Here is a 21,167-nt window from a genome sequence, read left to right as displayed (position 1 = left end):
AGTGTCTGGGAAAAAACTCTCCATTAAAAAAAAAAGCTTATATCATGATGATTCATTGTATAAAAAATTTAAAAAAGAGAGAAAACAACAATATATTTGTTCCAAAATGAATTTATTTCCTTTTTAATTTCACACATCTGACACAAAAGCATGTGTGGGTCTCTTGGTGAGCGTATTAGAAGTGCACAAACATTTAAAGTTTCTTTAATTATGTTCAACGAAGAAGAAGATGACCAACAATCCTCCTGTCATCTAAATCTAATCTAACAAATGGGATTAAAAAAAAGGACTACAGTCAGTTGCAGAAAATGTCACAATGCTGTGGTTGTGCAACACATTTGACTTTCACTTTTTGTTGCTTTTGTAAAAATGTATCCTGCAGCACATTTCATAGATGTTAGTGTCCCTGGGTGATCTATAGACAGGAGAAAGCAGACCTGAGCCTATTTGACTAAAAGCTTTCCATGTTTTATATTTTAAAGTCTCTTAATAATGAGACTGAAAATGATCAGGTGTCTCAAAACGTTTGTATGTAATGTTGAGAATAAGTAAAACACATAATTGCCAACTGGAGGAATAGCCTCCAACAGCTTTATTCATCACTGATCAAAGAAGGTGGGTAAGTCATTGCCTAGAATGACTTTCTCCTCTGCCTTCTGTTCATCAATGGTGACAATATAAGCCACGCCTCCACTGGAGCCATCCCGGTTCATTGCCAAAGAAAGAGCTACAAGAGAGACAAAGACAACAAGAGAAAGACAGGTGAAGAGATTCACTTAGCATATCATATCTTAAACTTAGTATTGATAGAAGAGGATGATAGCTCCTATAAGCAGGCTGTACAAGAAGCAGCACATGTCTGGTGTCTCTGTCAACATACACTCTGACTTAAAGATAAACTATTAAAACTTACTGTTGATAACAAACTTCTGGCACTCCTCTCTGCTCATTCCCTTGCGATACTCTGCATCCACAAACCCATAAACATACGAGCTGCCAGAGCCACCAATTGCAAACGGTTGTCGTGTCAGGAGACCATTCAGGGTTGCAAAAACCTGGGAAGGGTCAAAGGTCAGAGGAACAAAGGGGAAATCAAAGAGATGCATCATTCTGTATGGACCAAGTCACAAATTGCCACTACAATCATAATGTTGGTCCTCCATGTAGCCCTAAAATTAACAAGTTATTCAAATTATACAACAAAAATGTGTTTTCTGACATGTTGTAACCATATTTTAGCTGATTGAAAAATGTCTTGGAGTGACCCAATTTCACCCAGTTTCCAACACTGAAATCATGATTAGTGCTCACTGGGACTTATTAAAAGCCTTGAAGTCACTCAGTTGACGCTGGAGAAACATGGTTTGCTTAATAAAACCATTTTTTGCAGCTGTCCCTACATGTGCTTACTGACCTGTCCTCCAGCTCTTCTGTCCCAGCCGGCCACGATGAGATGTGCCGACAGCTCCTCCTTGTACTTGTACGAGATGTTTCTCACCAGAGTAGCAGCCGAGCGAACCTGTGGGTCCTCACCTATCTCAATACTATCATACGTAGATAGTAAAAAAAAGATGAACTTAATCAATACCATAATTTCCCAGTAAATGTCAGTAATTAAACTCATGAGTTTGTAAAAAGTCAAATGTTTCATTGCTTTTAAATTATATTCAGATTGAATCAAAGGATAATGATGAAATTTTGGAGTCTGGAGTTAGAAAAAAAAGACTTAAACTTTAGGAATGACCTCACAGTGTGAATGCAAGTGATGAAAAAAAGGATAATTTCTCATGTTCATGTGAAGGGAACCCAAGAATGAACTCATTAGATTTAAGGTCAACTTCACTCTGACATAATATCATCATATCAATATTTTTTGTTCTTGTATATATGGAGGACCAGATCTGACAGAAGTATAAATAAATAAATGTATACATAAATACTGGAATAAATAAATAAAAGAATGAATAAATAAATAAATAAATAATTAAATGCATGAATAAATAAATACAAACTGGTAAATAAATGGGACATAAATAATTAAATGTCTTAAATTTATTTCTACATTTATTTCCATATTTATTTATTTCTACATTTATTTATTTCCATATTTATTTATTTCTACATTTATTTATTTCTACATTTATTTATTTCCACATTTATTTATTTCTACATTTATTTATTTCCATATTTATTTATTTCCATATTTATTTATTTCCACATTTATTCATTTCTACATTTATTTATTTCCACATTTATTTATTTCTACATTTATTTATTTCCATATTTATTTATTTCCATATTTATTTATTTCCATATTTATTTATTTCCACATTTATTCATTTCTACATTTATTTATTTCCACATTTATTTATTTCTACATTTATTTATTTCCATATTTATTTATTTCTACATTTATTTATTTCCACATTTACTAATTTCTACATTTCTGTGTCCGTATGCTAATGAGGTAGGAGGGACTAACGTCAGTCTCATTCAGGATTGGTCACAGAGTGATGATTCAAAATCTACTACTTCTGTTCGATGCTGACAGCTAGCTGAAGAATTGAAGATGGCTTATTTCAGAGTTTTAACGAATGACTTACGAGCATGAGCTGACGAAGTTGAAAACAATGCACCAAATGACTACCTTCGGTTTAGTCTGGATGGTTTTATAAACAACTTAGCTCAGCTCAACGCTGATATGGATATAGAAGTTGACCCAGCAGTGTTTGACAGTCTGGAAGAAATTGCCCGCCAACTCTGCATCCTCTCAGAGACACTGCGGTCAAGCCAGCCGCTCCTCGAGTTTACCTGGTGAAGTGATCCGCCCCTAAATCTGAAGTGCCCACGTATTCTGATCTTTATGGTAAATGCTCCGGACTCCAGAGCGAGCAGGAGTAACAGACAGAGAGAGCGATGACGTCAAGTGCTAAATGTCTAGGTCTTACCATAAAACTGACTATGAGATACACGTGTATGAAACGGGAGTAAACAGAATACTGTTCAGGGAATAGCTTCAGAGGTCGGGGAAGTTAGTGTGAGAATAATTCTGCGAGTCTGCGGTAACTTCCGTTTTTCAAAATAAGGTGTTCACAATTTAAAAAAAACAGTTTTCTTGGAGAAAACAATAATTATATATATATTTTCTTCCATAAGTACACAATGATTCTGATATGGTTGGACTAAGTACTTCTTAGACTACATACACAGGTACTATGAAGTACTTTTACTGTGTACTTTTGAACTCTGAAATAAGCCATCTTCAATTCTTCAGCTAGCTGTCAGCATCGAACAGAAGTAGTAGATTTGGATCATCACACTCCTGTGACCAATCCTGAATGAGACTGACGTTAGTCCCTCCTACCTCATTAGCATACGGACACAGAAATGTAGAAATAAATAAATGTAGAAATGAATAAATGTGAAAATAAATAAATGTAGAAATACATTTAAAACATTTAATTATTTATGTCCCATTTATTTACCAGTTTTTATTTATTTATTCACGCATTTAATTATTTATTTATTTATTCATTCATTCTTTTATTTATTTATTTCAGTATTTATGTATACATTTATTTATTTATTTATACTTCTGTCAGATCTGGTCCTCCATATGTATAGTGCTCTAACAAAGAAACAAAAGGGAGATTGTGAGCATAATTCACATTTAGACAGTTACTGAGTTGGTGACACTTCACATTCAGACTTTAGTGGTTTTATAGATATTCTCTACAGGAGTTGAAGATGTGTGTCAATTTTAAGAATTTGCAGAAACATCCATATTTGAAGCACCTTACCGTCATTGCTACAACTTTTTGTTCAATCAGATTCAGTTTTTAAAAGACTCTTTTTTAAGAGAGACAGTCTCCCATAAAGAGAGGAAATCTAAATCTGTGTGCACTGCTCTTTAGACTTTTGTTTTGAGCGTCCACTTGATGAGTTTGATATCAAAAACTTTCTTTGCCAAAATATCTCACTCAGTGTTAGATCTTTATACAAATGTTCCACATGTACTCAGAGATATGTTCATTTACATCTGACAGGATGAGAACAACTGCAGAGCAGCTAAAGCTATGATGGGAACTATTATCTAAGCCAGTGGTTCTCAACAGTTGGGTTGGGCCCCAAAAGTGGGTCGCGGGGCCATCTTCAGTTGGTTCATGTGTTCCTGTCTAAAAATTTGATAAAAAGTCTCTGAAGCACTTTTTAATCTACTTTGTTTTGTTTCTTCTCTTTATTCTGTCACTTGTTTTTTACTGCCTGAGGACAAAACTGCACAATTAATCATTATATAAATCTCATGTTGTAAAATATCAGAAATTTGGGTCGTGAATTTTCATGAAGGAGCTGATAATGGGTCCTGAGGCTAGACCAGTTGAGAACCACATATCTAATCCACAACAACATGTACTGTGAGATATTGTGGGGACCCCTGTGGACAATGGGGTTTTCCTCTTTGTGGAGTTTGACCTCTATACATGTAAATAAGATTTATTTTTCAACATAAAAACCTCACCCTGCTGCCATTTAACTGTCAAATGTATTACTAACAGTGAATATTACAAACAAGGCTGTTTCTGCAGCGTGCCCCCTAATTTGACTTGAGGCAGACCCTGTGGCAGGCAGCAGTTATAGACATCAAGAATAACTCTAATAATCAGTCTTCATGCACATGGTCTTGTTTGCTCTTCAACAGGCATCAATTTAAACTTGAGTCTGTTTCAGAACAAGCACATTTTGCAAAACAGAATCTAAAACTGTGTTGTCTTAGTGTCAGTGTTATAATGAAGATACTGACGCTGTTCTGTTATATTTTATCTAATGCAAAAAAGAATTGAATGTAGTGTGAATGTGTTTATACCCGTGAACATCGAGCTGGTAGTTGACCATCTCGGCTATGGTCTGAGCGTCCGCTGCAGAGCCTGACAGAGCACAGTAGATCTTATCATGGAGAGGAGACAGTTTGTTCATCACTCTGTTCACCACTGACTCCCTGTAAGGAGAAAAAGAGAGGAAGTGTGACTGTGTGGTATAAAAGCTGATACAGAGGGTGTAAGACAGGAAGGGCAGACTGTGTTAGGAGAGATTGAGAACTACAAAGTAGAGACTGATTTAGAAGCATAGTGAATAGTGCCTTCATATAAATATTGTGCAGCAGAGCTGTAGCCTACATGACGCACTACGCACGCAAATACGCACGCAGAACTTTACGTACCCTGCAGACACTCGGGAATCAGACCCCAGCACGACCCCTCCATCATATTCGATGGCAATGATAGTAGTCTGCAAACACAGAGCAATTATGATTCATTTAACACACTAGCAATTTCCTAATGTGGCACAGTGGTTGGACACAGAGTTTTATTTGATAAAAGACATTAAAATGTACACTTACTCCTGTTTTCACCTCCTCAGATAACCACTCAGGTCCCGTTTCTTCCAACATGCTGATACAGTCGATAAACTCTGTAACAAACGACAACGACCGTGTTTGTCTGTCGGGGTCGTAAAAAGTGACACCAGACGTAAACCTGAACGTTACGTCGACGTTTCCGATTTTAAAACGCCTTCCTGCTGAAGAACAACTAAATAATGACTCTAAATACACTGCTTTTGACGGGTTTGGTTTACTAATTCAAACATCAGAACGACGCCATGTTTTCCTGAGTATAAACGAAATTGAAAGTAGAAATGTCCCACCTCTGCAATGAGCCGTGAATCAGTCTCAGCTCGTGTCAAACGATGAACTTTCACCACAACGTGCGCACTTTTTATCAACTCTTCAGTGTGCTTAAGACGTTGTGAAGGGATAATATTTACTACAATCAATATATGCACTGGTATTACTTAAAATGATGAAGGCTATGAGGCAACAGGATTAACTTTTCAAGACACCTCATGACTTATTAAAGATGTGTTGAAGCACAAACAACAGAGACAAGAAAAAACATTCAGGTTTTGGTTTATATTGATTTTTATTTTCACAAATTTGTATGAATGAAAAAAAACTTTACAAAACAAGTGGATTGGACACTTAAAGGGGGAGCTGCTTCATCTAGAAATTATTTTAAATTAAGGAATGATTATGATTCTTTAAATTTCTTCAACAAACCTCCATGTTACCATAATATCACAGACTCAAACGTTTTTTTAGACCACAGGTTTCTCATTAAAAAGTTTCCAATTGTTATGCAACTACATTTTTTTGTCATGTGTTTTAACAGCAAAACTATTAAAAACACTGTATGCAACGTTGACTGCAATTACTTCATGATGCAAAAATACATCTGATTTGATATACAAGGTGTCATTCATCATGGAACCTGGGCAGCTTGTCACCAGGTACCACCACATGCTCCACCCCTGTTTCCGTGATCACCACCAGGTTAGCCACGCCTCCACTGACGTTGTCTCTGCCCATGGCCAGAGCAAGAGCTGAGAGCACGGGGGTGGAGGGATGAAGAAGAGGAGGAAAAAAGGCACAAGCACAGTTAGGAAATTTTTTAAACATGTAACACAGATCATATCTACAACTACAGAGACAAACTTTAATTTAATTGAGTTTCATCTGTGTGCAAACAATTGTTTTTTCAGTGATATAAACTGAGGACAAATGAGCTGTCTCCATGTTAACTGAGAAAAATCCAAAATGTACAAGCTCAACTGTTATTTACATGTGTACCCTTTATAAACCAAGCACACATTTACAGTCCAGCCTTGGACTTATTTCACCCTCTAAAGCTGTAAACGTAAACATTGTATGATGTTTATTTTCAACTGTGCAATCTGATTCTAAACTTGTCAACAATTTAAAAAAAAACATTTGTGCAATAACATAGTAACATAGAAATGACATCGTCTTCAGTGAGCCTAATCTGCAATACTCTGTACATTATCTCCACTGTTTAACACTGCACATTTTGTAAATATATTGTTAATATCTTCCATTCCATGTGATTATGTATATTGCTTTAGGTCATAGAAAAATGTACCTAAAAATGTTTGAAGCGCTCCTTGTGATGCTGTTAATGTTTGACTTAGATTATGGAAGCAGATAAGTCGCCAAGAAACGAGCAAAACAAACTTGAATCAACTGATCTCGTTTTCCTTCACCCTCCCACTCAGAGCTCTCATGTGCATACTTTGGAATCAAGACACTGAAGGTGATCTACAGCAGGTAAATGATTCCTGTACATGTGATCCTGCTGGCATCTCTGTGCATGAATAACTTTTAATAAACATTATAAAATACAAAAATGTGAGATGACTGGTTATTTTATAGGTATTAGCCATGAGTTACAAATGTTCACTGGTTACTGTTATCAGCCTAATCCAGCATGCTTTTCTACAGATTTCCATTGAACAATGCTCCTATTACTTCCTGATAATCATGTACAATCTCACTCAAGTTTGGTTTCAGAAGTAAAGTTTTACAAAAGTACCATTAGTGGCAAACTGTAGACATTCCTCTCTGCTCATGTCTGGTCTGTATTTGGCGTCAACGTAGCCGTAGATGTATGTGCTGCCTGAGCCACCGATAGTAACCGGCTGCCTGACCAACATCCCACCAAGAGACACGACGTACACCTGGAGGAGGATGGAGAACATCTGTGATGGATGCAGAAAGGTGGACTGAACACATACAGGTTTCATCACTGCTTCTCTGTTTGCCTGTCCTCACAGCCTCTACACACCTGTGAACCTTTCTTCTTGTCCCAGCCTGCGGTGATGAAGCCGGCCTGAAGCTCATCTTTGTTTTTGTAACACAGGTCTTTCAGCACTGATGCCGCTGATATCACAAGAGGAGGGGTCTCCATCTGGACACTAGGGATGAGAGGGAGACCAAGAGAGAACAGGGGGATTCAAGTTTACAGTGTATGCTTTTAAAAGTAGAAGGGACCGGGGCGCCAGTGTCCTTCAGTGGTTAGTTTGTGTTCCCCATGTACAGAGGCTTCAGACCTCAAAGCAGAAAGCGAATTTGACCAGTGGCTTGTTTGCTACATGTCATTCCTTACTGTCCTATCTCTGTAATAAAGGCATAAAAAGCCCCAAAATAAATCTTAAAAAAGTAGAAGAAACTGATTTAATCATGGGTTGTATTTGATTTTCCAATTAAGATGTAAAGAGTAGAAATCGGTGTAACATTTGTGTTTACTGTACGTGTAAAACTCTTGACAAGAACTCATGAAGGAAGGAACTCAATGTGGGTTTAGTCCAACATTATCTATATATGAAATGTGAGGTAAACATGTTTTCTGTGTGCATACCTGTATAAGATACATTAATGTATTCATATGTGTGTCACCTGTGGAAGGACAGATGAAACTTTGCAGCCTTGATGACGGCCTGTGCATCAGCGAGAGAGCCGGCCATGCAGCAGAAGATCTGCTCATGAACCTGGATCACCTTGTTGATGGTCTTTGATGAAACATATTCCCTAAAGAAAGAGACAAAGAAAGGTTAAGCAAAGAAACAATGAGGAAAAACCTAAAGACAACACTGACATTAAAGATGAGATGAGAGTATCAGAGATTGAATTTAATTATTGAAAACAGTTAAAGCTATAAACACAGGTGGATGAAATATGGAGAGCCTTCAGTATCACACTTAAAAAAAGAGTAAAATATATGAAAGAGTCCTTACATCAAATGCAATGATATGCATTAAAGTGTAAAAATACCCGATGCAGATTAACGGCCCCACTGAGTGTGAAAATGTGACATCGTATAATTAATCTTGATGTATTGTGTAAGTCTCATTTTACTGATCCAAGTGAAGCTAGAACAAGTTTACATTTTATATTTTTAATGCAGAGTAGTTGAATTTGTACCAATGACCTTTAGGACTTTAATACAGCTCATTATATGTTGTGTATTGTAATCTCAATTTATCAAAGCACACCATGAAATGGAAATATTTAGTGATGCTACAGAGTTTCAGGAGCAGAACTCAAACACACCTCTCCCAAGTTCACATGAATTAAAACACAACCCTCTCAACCCTTTTATTTCTCACATTTCGCACCCCTCCCTCCCCCTTTACCCTCCCTTTCTGTCTGTCCTCCTATACGTGCGGCCCTGAGGGGGTTCATCATGCCCAGCTACAGTTGGTACCCTAATAAGCTTCCCCAAATCTATGGCAGCAAGAAGTTTAACCTCACCTAGTTGAGAATCAGATTTCTTATAAAATCAATGAGTAACTGTCACATTGCATCCTGCTGATGGTGTGGTCCTTGCTAGTTAAAGTATAGTACAGGTAGAATAATGTGCATGTAAATACTGCACTCAACACATTTATGTACATCACTAAACGTCAAAGAAAAATAGTCTGCATGAAAACTGGAGGGAGTTTGAATTAAAAAAAAACTATACTTTTACTGGACCTGTATATTATGATGGTGCAATATTGCTTAAAACACAGTATTGAGGGGCGCTGGTGGCGCAGTGGTTAGTGTGCGCACCCCATGTACCAAGCGGGTGGCCCGGGTTCAAGTCCAGCCTGTGGCTCCTCCTATCCACTGTCCTATCTCTCCATTAAAGGCACAAAAAGCCCCAAAATACATCTTTAAAAAACCCACAGTATTGAATGATACCTTATTTGTAAAATCACAGGTTCTATTCTGGAAGGTGCATTGTGAAAACGTTCACAAAACTGACATTTGCAAACTTTACATTTTGAACTATTTGTTCACATTTCGACGGTTGTGATTGTGTATATCGTATTATCGTTTACTTTAACCATGAATGTTCAAGTGTCTCTGATTAAATCTGTGGAAAAATAACCAAAATTCAGTGAGCTGTCACAGCATCCTCACCCTCCCATGGAGGCCCTGGAGTCTGACCCAATCACGACCCCTCCATCGAAGGTGGCAGCCAGGATGGTGGTCTGTGTGGGGGGGGAGGATGAGGGGGGGGGGGGGAGGAGGAGGAGGAGGAGGAGGAGGAGACTGTTATGTTTATTCCACCAGCATCCAAATATTACAGAGCTCTATTCAGACAAGTAAAACAATACAATAAAGAAACACATGTATACTTATTTCTCATGGCCTCATGTTCATTCATGCTGGCTGAAACCAGCAATGAATTCTGGGATATGGAGTTCTATGTAGCGATGCTCTTAAGAGTGATATTGACATTGATACAAACGGATAGCCAGTCACTTTATGTCGATATGTGACGAATAAACTCATTCAGAGTTAACAGACAAACAACTCACTGACCAGAAAGCACGTGAGGTGTCCAGACAATGTCATCTCTCTTTGTGTTAACGTGACGGTTCAGGTAAAGCATCACCTGTTTTGCCAGGAACCTTGATCGATCGTTTAACGCGTAAAAAGCGTTGGATTCAGTGAATAGTTTAATAGTACTGATTTACTCACCCCTGTGCTGACTCCTTTGACTTGCGAGTCCGTGTAGTGTTTCTCCATTTTCACTGCAAAATCGAAAGAGAAAAGGGAGAGGTGACGCGAAGAACAGCGACCTCAGGCGCACCCAGACGCACAGAGAAGCTGCACACACGTCCAGTATGGCGCTATCAAATGTCCTCGAAACTCCTGCATCCGGCTTTAATTTCGACAACGCAGCGAGGTATGAGCTTCTGTTTGTGTTCTCTTAGCAGCAGAAATGATTAATAATCACAGACAGGTCAAACAAAGCTTCTGTTAACGTTGAGTTTACAAAGGGATCAAAAGTGAAAGTAACTTTTTCCTTATTGTTTTTAAGTTGAATCCATTAAACAATAGTAAGGATGTGCTCATGTATATTTCTCCAAGACATAAAATAATGTGTAATCCCCTCTCCTCCGTTACCTCTTACCCCTCTCTCTGTAGGAATTCTGCATTAGAGGGTCTTTTTGGAGGAGGACAGACTCCTAAACCTTTGAAAACAGGCACAACGATAGCAGGAGTGGTGTTCAAGGCAAGTCTGAACTGAACAAACACACAGACCAAACTGTGATTTTCTATATCTTAGTTTAAACACTATAAACTGAATTATAGTCATTACTTTTTTAATCATATCAGTCGTTCAAACACAAACAGCATTATATTGCTTTAATAATATTTAGGGGGGAAATACATTCAAAAGTTTGATCAGATAACACAGCAGATAAAGTTTTGATTTATATCTGCATTGCCAGAAAAAATAATTTTATCCAGGGAATTCATGACATCAATGTTTACACTGAGTCATGATGTATGTTAAAAAGCCTGGCGGTTCATTTCATGCTTAACCTTATAGCCAGTGGTGTAATGCAGAGTATAGGCAGGTACACTCTTATTTTTCAGTCTCCACAGGATATACAAACTTCTAAATCCCCTCTGATTCACATCAATGATTGCTTACTATTTATTTTCCTAGGATGGTGAAGGGATGACTTTACCTCCTCTGTCTCTAATCGGCTCTTACACACTAACTAAATATTCTAAAGGATGTCACTGTGTATAACAGGACAGGCCACATTAAAAAAGAGAGCGGCACCACTACACCACTGCTTATATCTGTTCAACACATGGCTCAGTTTGCTCTGAAAAGCAGTCATGTAAAATGTCTACAGTTGTGGTTAATGGCATCAGAGAAACAGTGGTGCAGGCATTTTAATTGTTTTATGAAGCATTCATTCAACATGGATGATGCGTAAGTGAAATATTTGAACGCATCATTTCATGTAGTCATCGTATAATATATAAAAAACTGTTAACGGTCTGAGATTCATATAATTGAACACACTTTCAGATAATCCACAGAAGCCATTCATTTTTTAAAGAGTTTATTATACATGTCCAGCAGATCAATATAATCTGAGAGGTAAACCTGACTCTTCTGTGCAGGATGGGGTGGTGCTGGGAGCAGACACCAGAGCGACATCCAGCGAAGTTGTGGCTGACAAGCAGTGCGCCAAGATCCATTACATCGCTCCAAATATATAGTAAGTCTCAGGCATGACACTGAAGCCATGAGTGAGAAATTTAACTCTAGATATGCTCACAGTTATCAGGCCAGCATGTCTGGTGACACGTCATTTTCTTCCTGGTGAACATTTAACCGTAAACTGCTTCTTTGATTTATTACAAAAACTACAGAGAACAATTAAAGATAGAAAGTGAACAGTCCTATGGTAGCTTCATGCCCAAACTACAATCTATACAGTAGAGAAAAATCAAATATGTCCGCACCCTGTTTGATCTAAAAACCCTGTTAATCAGGATGCTAATTTTAAAAGTAACTTGATATTGTACAAGATTACTGCCATTGAAAAGTAACTGGTTCGGTTACAGGCTAGCACTGAGAAAAGTACTTTTGCATTTCCAAAAATGTAAACCCCTTTGACTCGTTACACATGCCGGTTAAATGGTCCAGACAGCACATAGCCCACTGTGACTCCACCTTCATTGTGTTTAGTTTCAGCCCTTAATCTGTAACTCTGCAGCCTAAGAACAGGAATAAAAGACGGTGTGTAACATTTACTGTCCTCTATTGTGCCAACAACCTGACAGAGACCTGCACAGAGACAGCTGTCTCAGTGGAAACAGTGAAGCACAGGCTCTTGAACTTACATTTCATCATGATGTTGTAGCTATGCATGCACACTAACACACCTGTAGGTTTACCTTTGGCCACCAGCCCAGAAGTAGGAGAGAAGAAGAAACAGGGCAGATGCTATAAGTCTTATTTTTTATTTTGACAAAGGAAAGGGAAATATAACGACTTCTTCCAGCAGGCAACAAGTTACTCTCATGTAAAGTAACTAATAACAGAAAACTTGAACTGCAGGCAGAGCGAACGCATCACGTTGCTCATTAAAATCTGAATTTGTCATATTTTCTTCTTTGAAAGTGGGAGAACTCAAAATAACCACAACAGTCCAAGAACTTCTTTAGCACTCTGTTTTCATTTGTTTCAGCATCATCACACATATAAACGGTTACAAACACAACAAAAAGGTAACTCACTCAGAACAGGGGGGTCCCAAAAACTGTTCCAAATGTTTGTGAAAAAAACAACAGCTTTAAATACTTCTAGGATAAAACCACAATGCTACTCGTCAGGGTAAAACCACAAACATCACACCTCCAATTTAGTCTTTAAAATGCAGAATAACTCTATGAAAACATGCATCAACATTTTGATCTCTCCATAGCTGCTGTGGAGCGGGTACGGCAGCAGATACAGAGAAGACCACGGAGCTGCTCTCCTCCAACCTCGCCATCTTCTCTCTGAACAGCGGGAGGAACCCTCGTGTCGTCATGGGTGTCAACATACTGCAGGATATGCTTTACAGGTTTGTTTCAACCACACATGTACCTGGATATACTGGTGTGTGAAGGATTTAAAGGCTCAATTCTTGCTGTTATTAATCCTGTGATTTCATGTCTCTGCCCTCAGGTATCACGGTCAAATCGGGGCCAATCTTATACTGGGAGGAGTAGATTGCACTGGGAACCACCTGTACTCGGTGGGGCCTTATGGGAGTGTAAATAAGGTGCCTTACCTTACAATGGGTATGTGAATAATTATGTGTACATTACTCTTTGACGTACCTCTCTTGGATTCTCGACTTTCTGTCAAGCTCTTTTCTCTAACTGTTACACCAAATTAAATCAAGACATGCTCTCTTTTATTTGAGAGTGTCATAATGATTTAGTCATCTCATAACTTACCAATAAAAATGATCATGTGTCAAGACTTTATCTTATATCAAGAGGCAAACTCCAGAGTTAAAAACCTGCAGTTCCTCGAGTGTCCACTTGAGGCTTTCTCTAAAACACCAGAAGTCACACACACACCCATATGAAAGTGCTCATTTTACTACAGAAATAAACATGTTTACAGCCTGGTTCAAAAAATGATTTTGGACTGAATAGCTCATGTCTTTATTGGCACACATGTTTTTATATAACTCATCCGTCTTGGTTTTATGAAAGACAAGAGTTAAGCATAATGAGGCGTGGCTGATATCTATGATGTCTGTTACTAGGTTAACTGATGGCTAGTTTGAGACAGCATTTCCAATATGGTGACCGCTATCATTGAGCTTCAGAAATGAACAGGTAGAAAAAGAATAGTTTATTGTCAGTGCACAGCTGTACAACAGAATGTCGTTGTTTCTCTCAGTGGAAGAAGAAAAAGAATAAATAAATAGTGATGGGTGACATCACTGAGATGACATCACTGACTGACAGTCTGTCTTTTATCACTGCAGGATCTGGAGATCTGGCGGCTCTTGGGATTCTAGAGGACGGGTTCAGACCCGACCTGGAGGTGTGACACATACCTTTTGATACATAAGTGTTGTGACTGTAACTTACTTTAACTATCATGGCTTACTTTGGGCAGCTTTAATTCAGAACCTGCAGAGTAGTGAGACTGTAGGCCAAAGAAGCCGCTAGATCAAGGGTGGGCAACTTGAGGTCCAGGTGCCACATGCGGCCTCCCTCCTCACGTAATGCGGCCTGTGAGCAAATTTTAAATATCAATAATCTGTAAACAGACATGACAAAATCTGCAATGAAGGATTTCAACTGGAGTTACTAATAAAAAAACTCTTAAGCACGCACTCCAAATGCATTTATGAAAAGTAGAGATATCTCTACAATAATCTGTGATTACTGATGTATATGTTGTTCTTGTGAGAAATTTGAAAGTGTTTCAGTAAAACTCTTTTATGAAGCGTTACTAAAAACACATTAAAAAGATAGAAATGTGAGTGAAATATACTTTAATATCTGGTAAATACTCTGTTCATTGCATTAAAAAGGAGCTAATAAAAAGCCAGAATGTTTTCTATTTCTCCGTCTTTTCATTGTTTCTCTGATTTTTTGTCATCTCTCTAAGCTGGAGGAGGCGAAGGAGCTCGTGCGTGTTGCCATCCACGCTGGAATCATGAGTGACCTCGGGTCAGGCAACAACATCGACATCTGTGTGATCACCAAAGAAGGAGTGGACTACATCCGACCCTATCGGGAGTCAGAGTACAGAGACAACAGGTAGGCCAGAATGAGTGAGACGTTTATATCTGGACAGAGTCGGGATAGAATTTAAAAAGTGGTGCCATTTTTTTTTTTTTTGTCTTTGATTGTTTCTGTTTTTGTATAACTGTGTTTTTGTCTATCGAACAGGAAAATGAAATACAAATACCGCCCTGGAACAACACCGGTCCTAACAGAGAAGGTAGTCCCCCTGAAGCTGGAGGTGGTGCAGGAGACGGTGCAGCAGATGGACACAGCCTGACGCAAAGTGACTCAACAATCTCATCTTAACATTTAGCTGCAAAGGACCAGTCTTCATTTTATTACAGGGTTTTCACTATATTCAATATCAATAGTAATACATCTCAGACATTTTATCATCAAGGCTTAGACTCTAATTCTGTTTAACTGTGATGTGGAGTACAGTAACAGTAAGCCGGGAGACTGATGTATGAAAAGATTATAACATGTTTTCACAATTCTTGATTGATAATAAAAACCTGTTAAAAAAATCTGGCAAACCCCTTTTCTTCAATTCTTTTCATGACATGTAACTCTTTTTTTAAAGATTTATATCAGGTCTGTTTATGCCTTTATTGAGACAGGACAGTGGATAGAGGCGGAAATCACAGAGAGAGATAGAGGGGAATGACATGCGGGAAAAGGAGCCACAGTCCGGATTCAAACCGGGACTGCCCACTTCCAGTTCCACAGCCTCTGCACATGGGGCGCTCCAATTTACCACTAGGTCACAGGCGCCCTCATGATGTGTGACTCTTAATAGACTCAGTCTTTTCCCTGCACCAAAGACACTAAATTAGGTTTCCAGGATGTTATGTGTTCATAGAAGTTCATCTTTAACATTTCACTGACTGAACTGCATCAGACAGAGTTACATTTTATGATATGAAATCTGCAAGTTCTAAATATAATTGACCTCTGCTGGATTATCCAAACATTACTGGTTTGTTGTGTTAATGTACAAACCCTGCAGACAAGAGCTCAAATGTAATGTATACAATGAAACTTATAACATGACTTTACAAAAAATAAAATACATAGTTGGCACAAACTTCACATGAATGTTTATTTGGAACAAACTGAAAGTTCAACGGATGATTCCTCCATGAAACTCTCTGTTTGTGTTTAATTTATTGTTTAAACTTAGATTCAAACTCAGGTGAGGTGAGGCTGATGCAACTGAAACCTGTCTGTTGCACTTCATTATAGAGACTGATGACGACATAACCATAAAGCCATCCAATTGGTCTATTTTGTTTTTTTAATGAAGCAGATTAATGCGGAGTTTTGAGTTCTATTGTTTCAAATTTCAAAAATATAAAGTATTTTCAGTGCAAAACAAGTTTTGTTAAAAGACATTCGTGCGTTTTGTTTGCACTGACTGATGTTGAATAGTAACCACGAGGACTGAACTACATTTAACTAGTTTTAAAACCCTTTCACTTTCGAATTCTTTGTTACGAACGAGGAAATAATCCCTGACGGTCCGTCGCTCACCTTCGTCACATTACACAAACTAACCTCTAAAACCTAGAATACACTTTAATATAAAGGTTATAAACTGTAATGCACGATGGCTCTGTTCGATGTAAGTGGTTTTAAGCCTCATTCTGAGCTCAGGAGACAGATTCTTCCTGGAGGACAGACGCATCTCGTCGACAGAACCAACCACTACAACTTCGGGGCTAAAACTCAGGAGTTTGCGGTTCCTTTGGGTGTAGATGTGAGTATCAGTCAGTTAGTTATGGTAAGAAATGAATACCGTGATTCTTTTCCGGTAAACCTGCTACATTCATGAAGCGTCACGCGCAGTGGGTGATGCTGTTTTACGCGTCTGTGGTTTTCAGTGTTTGGTGCGTTTAGCTTCTTATTACATTTCATAAACATTTCACCTAACTACGACTAAGAATATGATCTTATGATAGATATTCTGCTCTCGTGTTCTCTTTCAAAACGAGTCCCTTCTTTGGTTTCGTTGTAGCCCTCAGGGTTTCTCAAGTCCTGCAACCGTGAGGGAGGGGTGTGTATAGAACTGAACCACGGTACCACCACCTTGGCCTTCAAGTTCAGACATGGAGTCATCGTCGCTGTGGACTCCAGAGCCTCAGCTGGTCGCTACCTGGGTAAATATGACTGGAAAAGAAAGGAGAATGTGTTTCATGTCCAGGGCTGCCCCTGGTGAAAGTGGGGCCCTATGCACCCCATCTCCAGCTTTGGTGCCCTTAACTACACAAGCTTAAATTTAAATTCATGACTATTAAACAAAAGATGCCCCCCCCCCCAAAAAAAAACAAGTGACTTTAACCTGAAATAAAAAGCCTTAAAGTTTAATGTTTGTTGCAGCTGGAGATATAAATAATGTGATATAATATACTATATTTTATAATATATTTGTGCCAAATGTTTGAAAGAATGTATAACACAATGCTTATCTCACTTTATTATCCAGGCCTACTTAATTTTGTGCTTCCTCAAAACAAAACCTAAACTCTGCTCACCGTACTCCACTCCACAAACACACACCTCTCCTCTCTTGACACACACACCAGCATGCCTCTGTCTCTTCCTCTCTCTTACTTTGTTTGTCTGGTGCTGACCTAGTTTAACATCTAAATGTTTATTAAATCACGGCGCCTCCACTCTGAGGTACTTCTTTGTGTTCACATTCTTATCCTGTAATCTTCACTGAATGTCTCCTTTTCCAAACCTGTTGCGGCTCTGCAGCATCCAACGATGTCAACAAGGTCATAGAGATCAACCCCTACCTGCTGGGCACCATGTCGGGCAGCGCTGCAGACTGCCAGTACTGGGAGAGACTCCTGGCCAAAGAGTGCAGGTGAATAGTGGTCCCACTGTGTCTCAGTACTTTCTGTCATTTAAAGCTCCTGTAAGAAACTTTCACACATCTTATAGCTGAACTGAATAACTGAAAACATGCATAGAAGATTTTCATTAAATAAAATGCAATCCGTCTGTGTTCTTATTTATCTTGGACGACTATGATGAGGGATTTTTTTCTCTGTTTTGGTTGCCATGACAATTTGTAGACTGAATTATTAGTTGATTGATTGCTATATGAAATAATTGCTCACCTTGTTGTGTTATGATTTCCTCCAGGCTGTACAGACTGAGAAACAACCACAGGATCTCTGTGGCTGCGGCCTCCAAGCTGCTGTCTAACATGATGCTGGGTTACAGAGGCATGGGTCTCTCTATGGGAAGCATGATCTGTGGATGGGATAAAGAGGTAAGCTGTGGTGGACGTGTGTTATCATGTGTGAAACATACAAACTGCTCTGGTCAGAGCCTGAAAAATTACAATTCTATTTATTTTATTTTAGCACCTCTTATTTAAACTCACTTACTGGTTTCAAACTCCAGCATTGTGCTGGCAGAGGATTGTAAAGTTGTGATGTAAGTCTATCGTTGAGGCCAAGAAACAACCTTTGGTGTTGAAAAGTGAAGCCAACGCTGAAGTGTGATTAAGTGCAGTTCCTTGAGTGTCCACTGGTGATTTTTTTCTAACTCATGTTTTGATTTTATGCATTATTAGGGTCATGATTGATCCTACTGTAAGCTCATTGTAGCTTTTTGTCAGGAGGCTTTAGGCTTGCCTCAGCTCCACTTCTTTGCCTGTCACTAGGTCGACCAAAAGTTAGGTTGAAACAACATTTCACATATGGACGCCTTAACACCATGTTTTTTTTTTCTGTTATTATTAAGTATTTAACAGAAAATACTTGAATACAAGGAAACACTTTATTCATATTCATCATGTTCTTCATCATGGTTAAATCTACTTAAGGACTTAGTTTAGTCTAAACATTATCAAAACAAAAGAGTAACCTATAAAATCAGTTTTCAAAACCCAGATCACTTTCAAAAGAAATACGTAAAATCCAAAATATGTCAAAATATCTGAATTTATGGGCAGGATGTACCTTTGAGACGTCTCCTAAGTTTCAAGGGGCCCGGTACGATGAATAAATAATAAAAACATACAAACAGGGGGAGTCGGCCTAGCGGTTGGTGCTTGCTTCCAATGTACGGAGACGTGGTCCCCTGGGTGGGCAGCCCTGGTTTGGGTCCCACCTGTGGCTCCTTTCCCGCATGTCGTTCCCTACTCTCTTTCTCACAGATATTTGGCTCGGTCCACTGTCCTGTCTCTAGGATGGAGGCATACAAAGACCAAACATTAACTAAAAAAAACACACAAACAAAAACAGTATTGGGTAAGAAAAATATGCCAAAATGACAGACTGTTCCCCCAGCCTCTCCAACCCCCATACATTGAAAATCTAGTATCAACATGACGGGTAAGAGGTGGAAAAAGGTTTTAAAACCAAGAGCCAGATTGTTTGTTACATTCTTTAAAGTTCAAGATAAATATCAGGTATAGAATAATGTAAAACAAAAAGATGTCATGTAAAGTGCAGACATCCACTGTGATGGAGCGCTATCGTTACAGCTTCATGTGATGAACTGTGTTTGTATTCCTATCACAAACTGTGCTGTGTATTTCACATTGTGATGTGTTTCATTCAGGGTCCTGGTCTGTACTACGTGGACGATAATGGGACGCGTCTGTCCGGACGAATGTTCTCTACCGGCTGTGGCAGCTCTTTCGCCTACGGCGTAGTGGACAGCGGTTACAGAGAAGACATGACGGTGGAGGAGGCGTATGAGCTGGGCCGTCGGGGCATCGTTCACGCTACACACAGGGATGCTTACTCTGGAGGGGTGGTCAACAGTGAGTACGCCTGGGAATGCTCCTTCACTGTGTTTGAGGTTTAACATGGATGTATATCCTGTGGCATAATTGTTAAGTACCGGGTGTTTGACAGAAATGTAATTTTAAAATAAAGACAGTCTGCTCTCCAGAAGCTGCTCCAAATCACATTCAGTGAAGTTCATCACCGCGTGACGTTTCAGGCCCAAACTGTTCACCAGACATCAGATTTATCAGTTTTTGTCGTGACATTTTGTACGTACTTTCATTGTTCCCAGAGGATAAATCCTGCTCATTCATGTTATCACACAGGACAAGGTCTCTGGAGGCAAGGCATGACATAAAGATCAATACAGGGAGCGCTGGTGGTGCAGTGGTTAGTGTGTGGAGGTCATGGTCCTCCATGCAGGCTGCAGGTTCAAATCCGACCTGTGGCTCCTTTCCTGCATGCCATTCCCCACTCTCTCTCTCTCTCTCTCCCTCTCTCTCTCTCTCTGTCTCCCTCTCTCCTCTCTCTCTCTCTCTCTCTCTCTCTCTCTCTCTCTCTCTCTCTCTCTCTCTCTCTCTCTCTCTCTCTCTCTATGATTTCCGACTCTATCCACTGTCCTATCTCTCCAATAAAGGCACAAAAATCAAAGAAATAAATCTAAAAATAAAAAGATTGAACCATAAAACACAGTGAAGCGGTTTCATTACGTGCACAGAGATCACACTGGTTTTGTGCAGACAGTGTATGGTCATAATATCAATATAATAAATATCACCAACCCCTCCCGGTCACTTGCAGGGGATGTTCCTGAATATTTCCTACCGCGTTCTCACATCTGCTCACCTGGACTTCACATGGATATTTTACTAGGGGGTTGAGAGGAAAAATTTCAGGTAAAACTGAAGTGAAAAATTCAGCTGTTAGCGTTCACACATGCAGCTCAAGACCCCCAAAAAGAAATGTCATATAACAGTTTGAGACCTGCTGCATTTATGTCAATATGTGATCTAACTGTGTGTATCTGTGTGTTTGTGTAGTGTACCACATGCAGGAGGACGGCTGGATAAAGGTGTGTAAGGAGGACGTGTCAGAGTTGATCCATCGCTACAAGAAGGGAATGTTCTGAGTTTGACCCCTTTAACAAAGAGCAACATCAGCAGTCTGCACATTCCCAAACCATGCCTTTTGTTCCAAAATTAAATCTGATTTAGGAAATGAATGACTCTACTTTGTCTGATTCTGTATCAATGAAATGTCAGTCAGAGCATTTCTTTCCTTACATATCCACCTGAACTTCACAGGTTCAGACTGTTCAGATCTCTTTAGTTCATTTCTTTATGTTTTCTTGGTGCTGTGCATGTCAGTACTGTTGCTCTCCAAACGTGTGGTTCAGTGAAGTAATTTGTGCTTACCAGACATCACAACACAAAGCTCTTAAATAAAAACAGTTTCTCAAACTA

At 39.0% G+C, this 21,167-nt stretch overlaps 4 protein-coding genes across 4 annotated transcripts; 2 read left to right on the top strand and 2 right to left on the bottom strand.

Annotated features, from left to right (window-relative positions):
- Nucleotides 1–93: 93 nt before the first annotated feature.
- On the bottom strand, nucleotides 94–5,725 carry psmb9a (proteasome 20S subunit beta 9a). The gene is made up of 6 exons (XM_061059743.1): nucleotides 5,399–5,725; nucleotides 5,219–5,286; nucleotides 4,865–4,996; nucleotides 1,415–1,544; nucleotides 914–1,055; nucleotides 94–727 (listed from the first exon to the last, which is right to left on the bottom strand). The coding sequence occupies exons 1-6, from the start codon at nucleotides 5,447–5,449 to the stop codon at nucleotides 600–602; spliced, it is 651 nt and encodes a 216-aa protein (XP_060915726.1). The 5' UTR covers nucleotides 5,450–5,725; the 3' UTR covers nucleotides 94–599.
- A 234-nt stretch (nucleotides 5,726–5,959) lies between these two features.
- Nucleotides 5,960–10,521, bottom strand: psmb12 (proteasome 20S subunit beta 12). The gene is made up of 6 exons (XM_061059740.1): nucleotides 10,382–10,521; nucleotides 9,818–9,888; nucleotides 8,309–8,440; nucleotides 7,698–7,827; nucleotides 7,446–7,590; nucleotides 5,960–6,438 (listed from the first exon to the last, which is right to left on the bottom strand). Exons 1-6 carry the CDS (start codon nucleotides 10,427–10,429, stop codon nucleotides 6,311–6,313), a joined length of 654 nt encoding a protein of 217 aa, XP_060915723.1. The 5' UTR covers nucleotides 10,430–10,521; the 3' UTR covers nucleotides 5,960–6,310.
- Nucleotides 10,458–16,043, top strand: psmb13a (proteasome 20S subunit beta 13a). Its single transcript, XM_061059723.1, has 8 exons — nucleotides 10,458–10,589; nucleotides 10,832–10,919; nucleotides 11,831–11,928; nucleotides 13,141–13,281; nucleotides 13,386–13,501; nucleotides 14,203–14,261; nucleotides 14,835–14,986; nucleotides 15,119–16,043. Exons 1-8 carry the CDS (start codon nucleotides 10,528–10,530, stop codon nucleotides 15,228–15,230), a joined length of 828 nt encoding a protein of 275 aa, XP_060915706.1. The 5' UTR covers nucleotides 10,458–10,527; the 3' UTR covers nucleotides 15,231–16,043.
- Nucleotides 16,044–16,406: 363 nt separating this feature from the next.
- Nucleotides 16,407–21,167, top strand: psmb8a (proteasome 20S subunit beta 8A). The gene is made up of 6 exons (XM_061059722.1): nucleotides 16,407–16,712; nucleotides 16,971–17,112; nucleotides 17,714–17,825; nucleotides 18,107–18,236; nucleotides 19,535–19,739; nucleotides 20,745–21,167. Exons 1-6 carry the CDS (start codon nucleotides 16,563–16,565, stop codon nucleotides 20,831–20,833), a joined length of 828 nt encoding a protein of 275 aa, XP_060915705.1. The 5' UTR covers nucleotides 16,407–16,562; the 3' UTR covers nucleotides 20,834–21,167.

The sequence above is a fragment of the Labrus mixtus genome, chromosome 16 (genome assembly GCF_963584025.1).
Source record: "Labrus mixtus chromosome 16, fLabMix1.1, whole genome shotgun sequence".
Classification (NCBI taxonomy): Eukaryota; Metazoa; Chordata; class Actinopteri; order Labriformes; family Labridae; genus Labrus; species Labrus mixtus.
Note: the sequence above shows the minus strand (reverse complement) of the source record. Positions and strands in the feature narration are given on the sequence as shown.

Excerpts from the sequence above, each read along its gene's own strand:
- psmb9a (XM_061059743.1), bottom strand. The coding sequence starts at position 5,449 with ATGTTGGAAGAAACGGGACCTGAGTGGTTATCTGAGGAGGTGAAAACA. Across the intron at positions 4,997-5,218 it reads GATTCCCGAGTGTCTGCAGG|GGAGTCAGTGGTGAACAGAG; the intron begins GTACGTAAAGTT and ends TTCTCCTTACAG. Across the intron at positions 1,056-1,414 it reads ACAGAAGAGCTGGAGGACAG|GTTTTTGCAACCCTGAATGG; the intron begins GTCAGTAAGCAC and ends GACCCTTCCCAG.
- psmb12 (XM_061059740.1), bottom strand. The coding sequence starts at position 10,429 with ATGGAGAAACACTACACGGACTCGCAAGTCAAAGGAGTCAGCACAGGG. Across the intron at positions 8,441-9,817 it reads TCCAGGGCCTCCATGGGAGG|GGAATATGTTTCATCAAAGA; the intron begins GTGAGGATGCTG and ends CTCTTTCTTTAG. Across the intron at positions 6,439-7,445 it reads TCTACAGTTTGCCACTAATG|CTCTTGCTCTGGCCATGGGC; the intron begins GTACTTTTGTAA and ends CCGTGCTCTCAG.
- psmb13a (XM_061059723.1), top strand. The coding sequence starts at position 10,528 with ATGGCGCTATCAAATGTCCTCGAAACTCCTGCATCCGGCTTTAATTTC. Across the intron at positions 10,590-10,831 it reads AATTTCGACAACGCAGCGAG|GAATTCTGCATTAGAGGGTC; the intron begins GTATGAGCTTCT and ends CTCTCTCTGTAG. Across the intron at positions 11,929-13,140 it reads TACATCGCTCCAAATATATA|CTGCTGTGGAGCGGGTACGG; the intron begins GTAAGTCTCAGG and ends ATCTCTCCATAG.
- psmb8a (XM_061059722.1), top strand. The coding sequence starts at position 16,563 with ATGGCTCTGTTCGATGTAAGTGGTTTTAAGCCTCATTCTGAGCTCAGG. Across the intron at positions 16,713-16,970 it reads CGGTTCCTTTGGGTGTAGAT|CCCTCAGGGTTTCTCAAGTC; the intron begins GTGAGTATCAGT and ends GTTTCGTTGTAG. Across the intron at positions 17,113-17,713 it reads CTCAGCTGGTCGCTACCTGG|CATCCAACGATGTCAACAAG; the intron begins GTAAATATGACT and ends GCGGCTCTGCAG.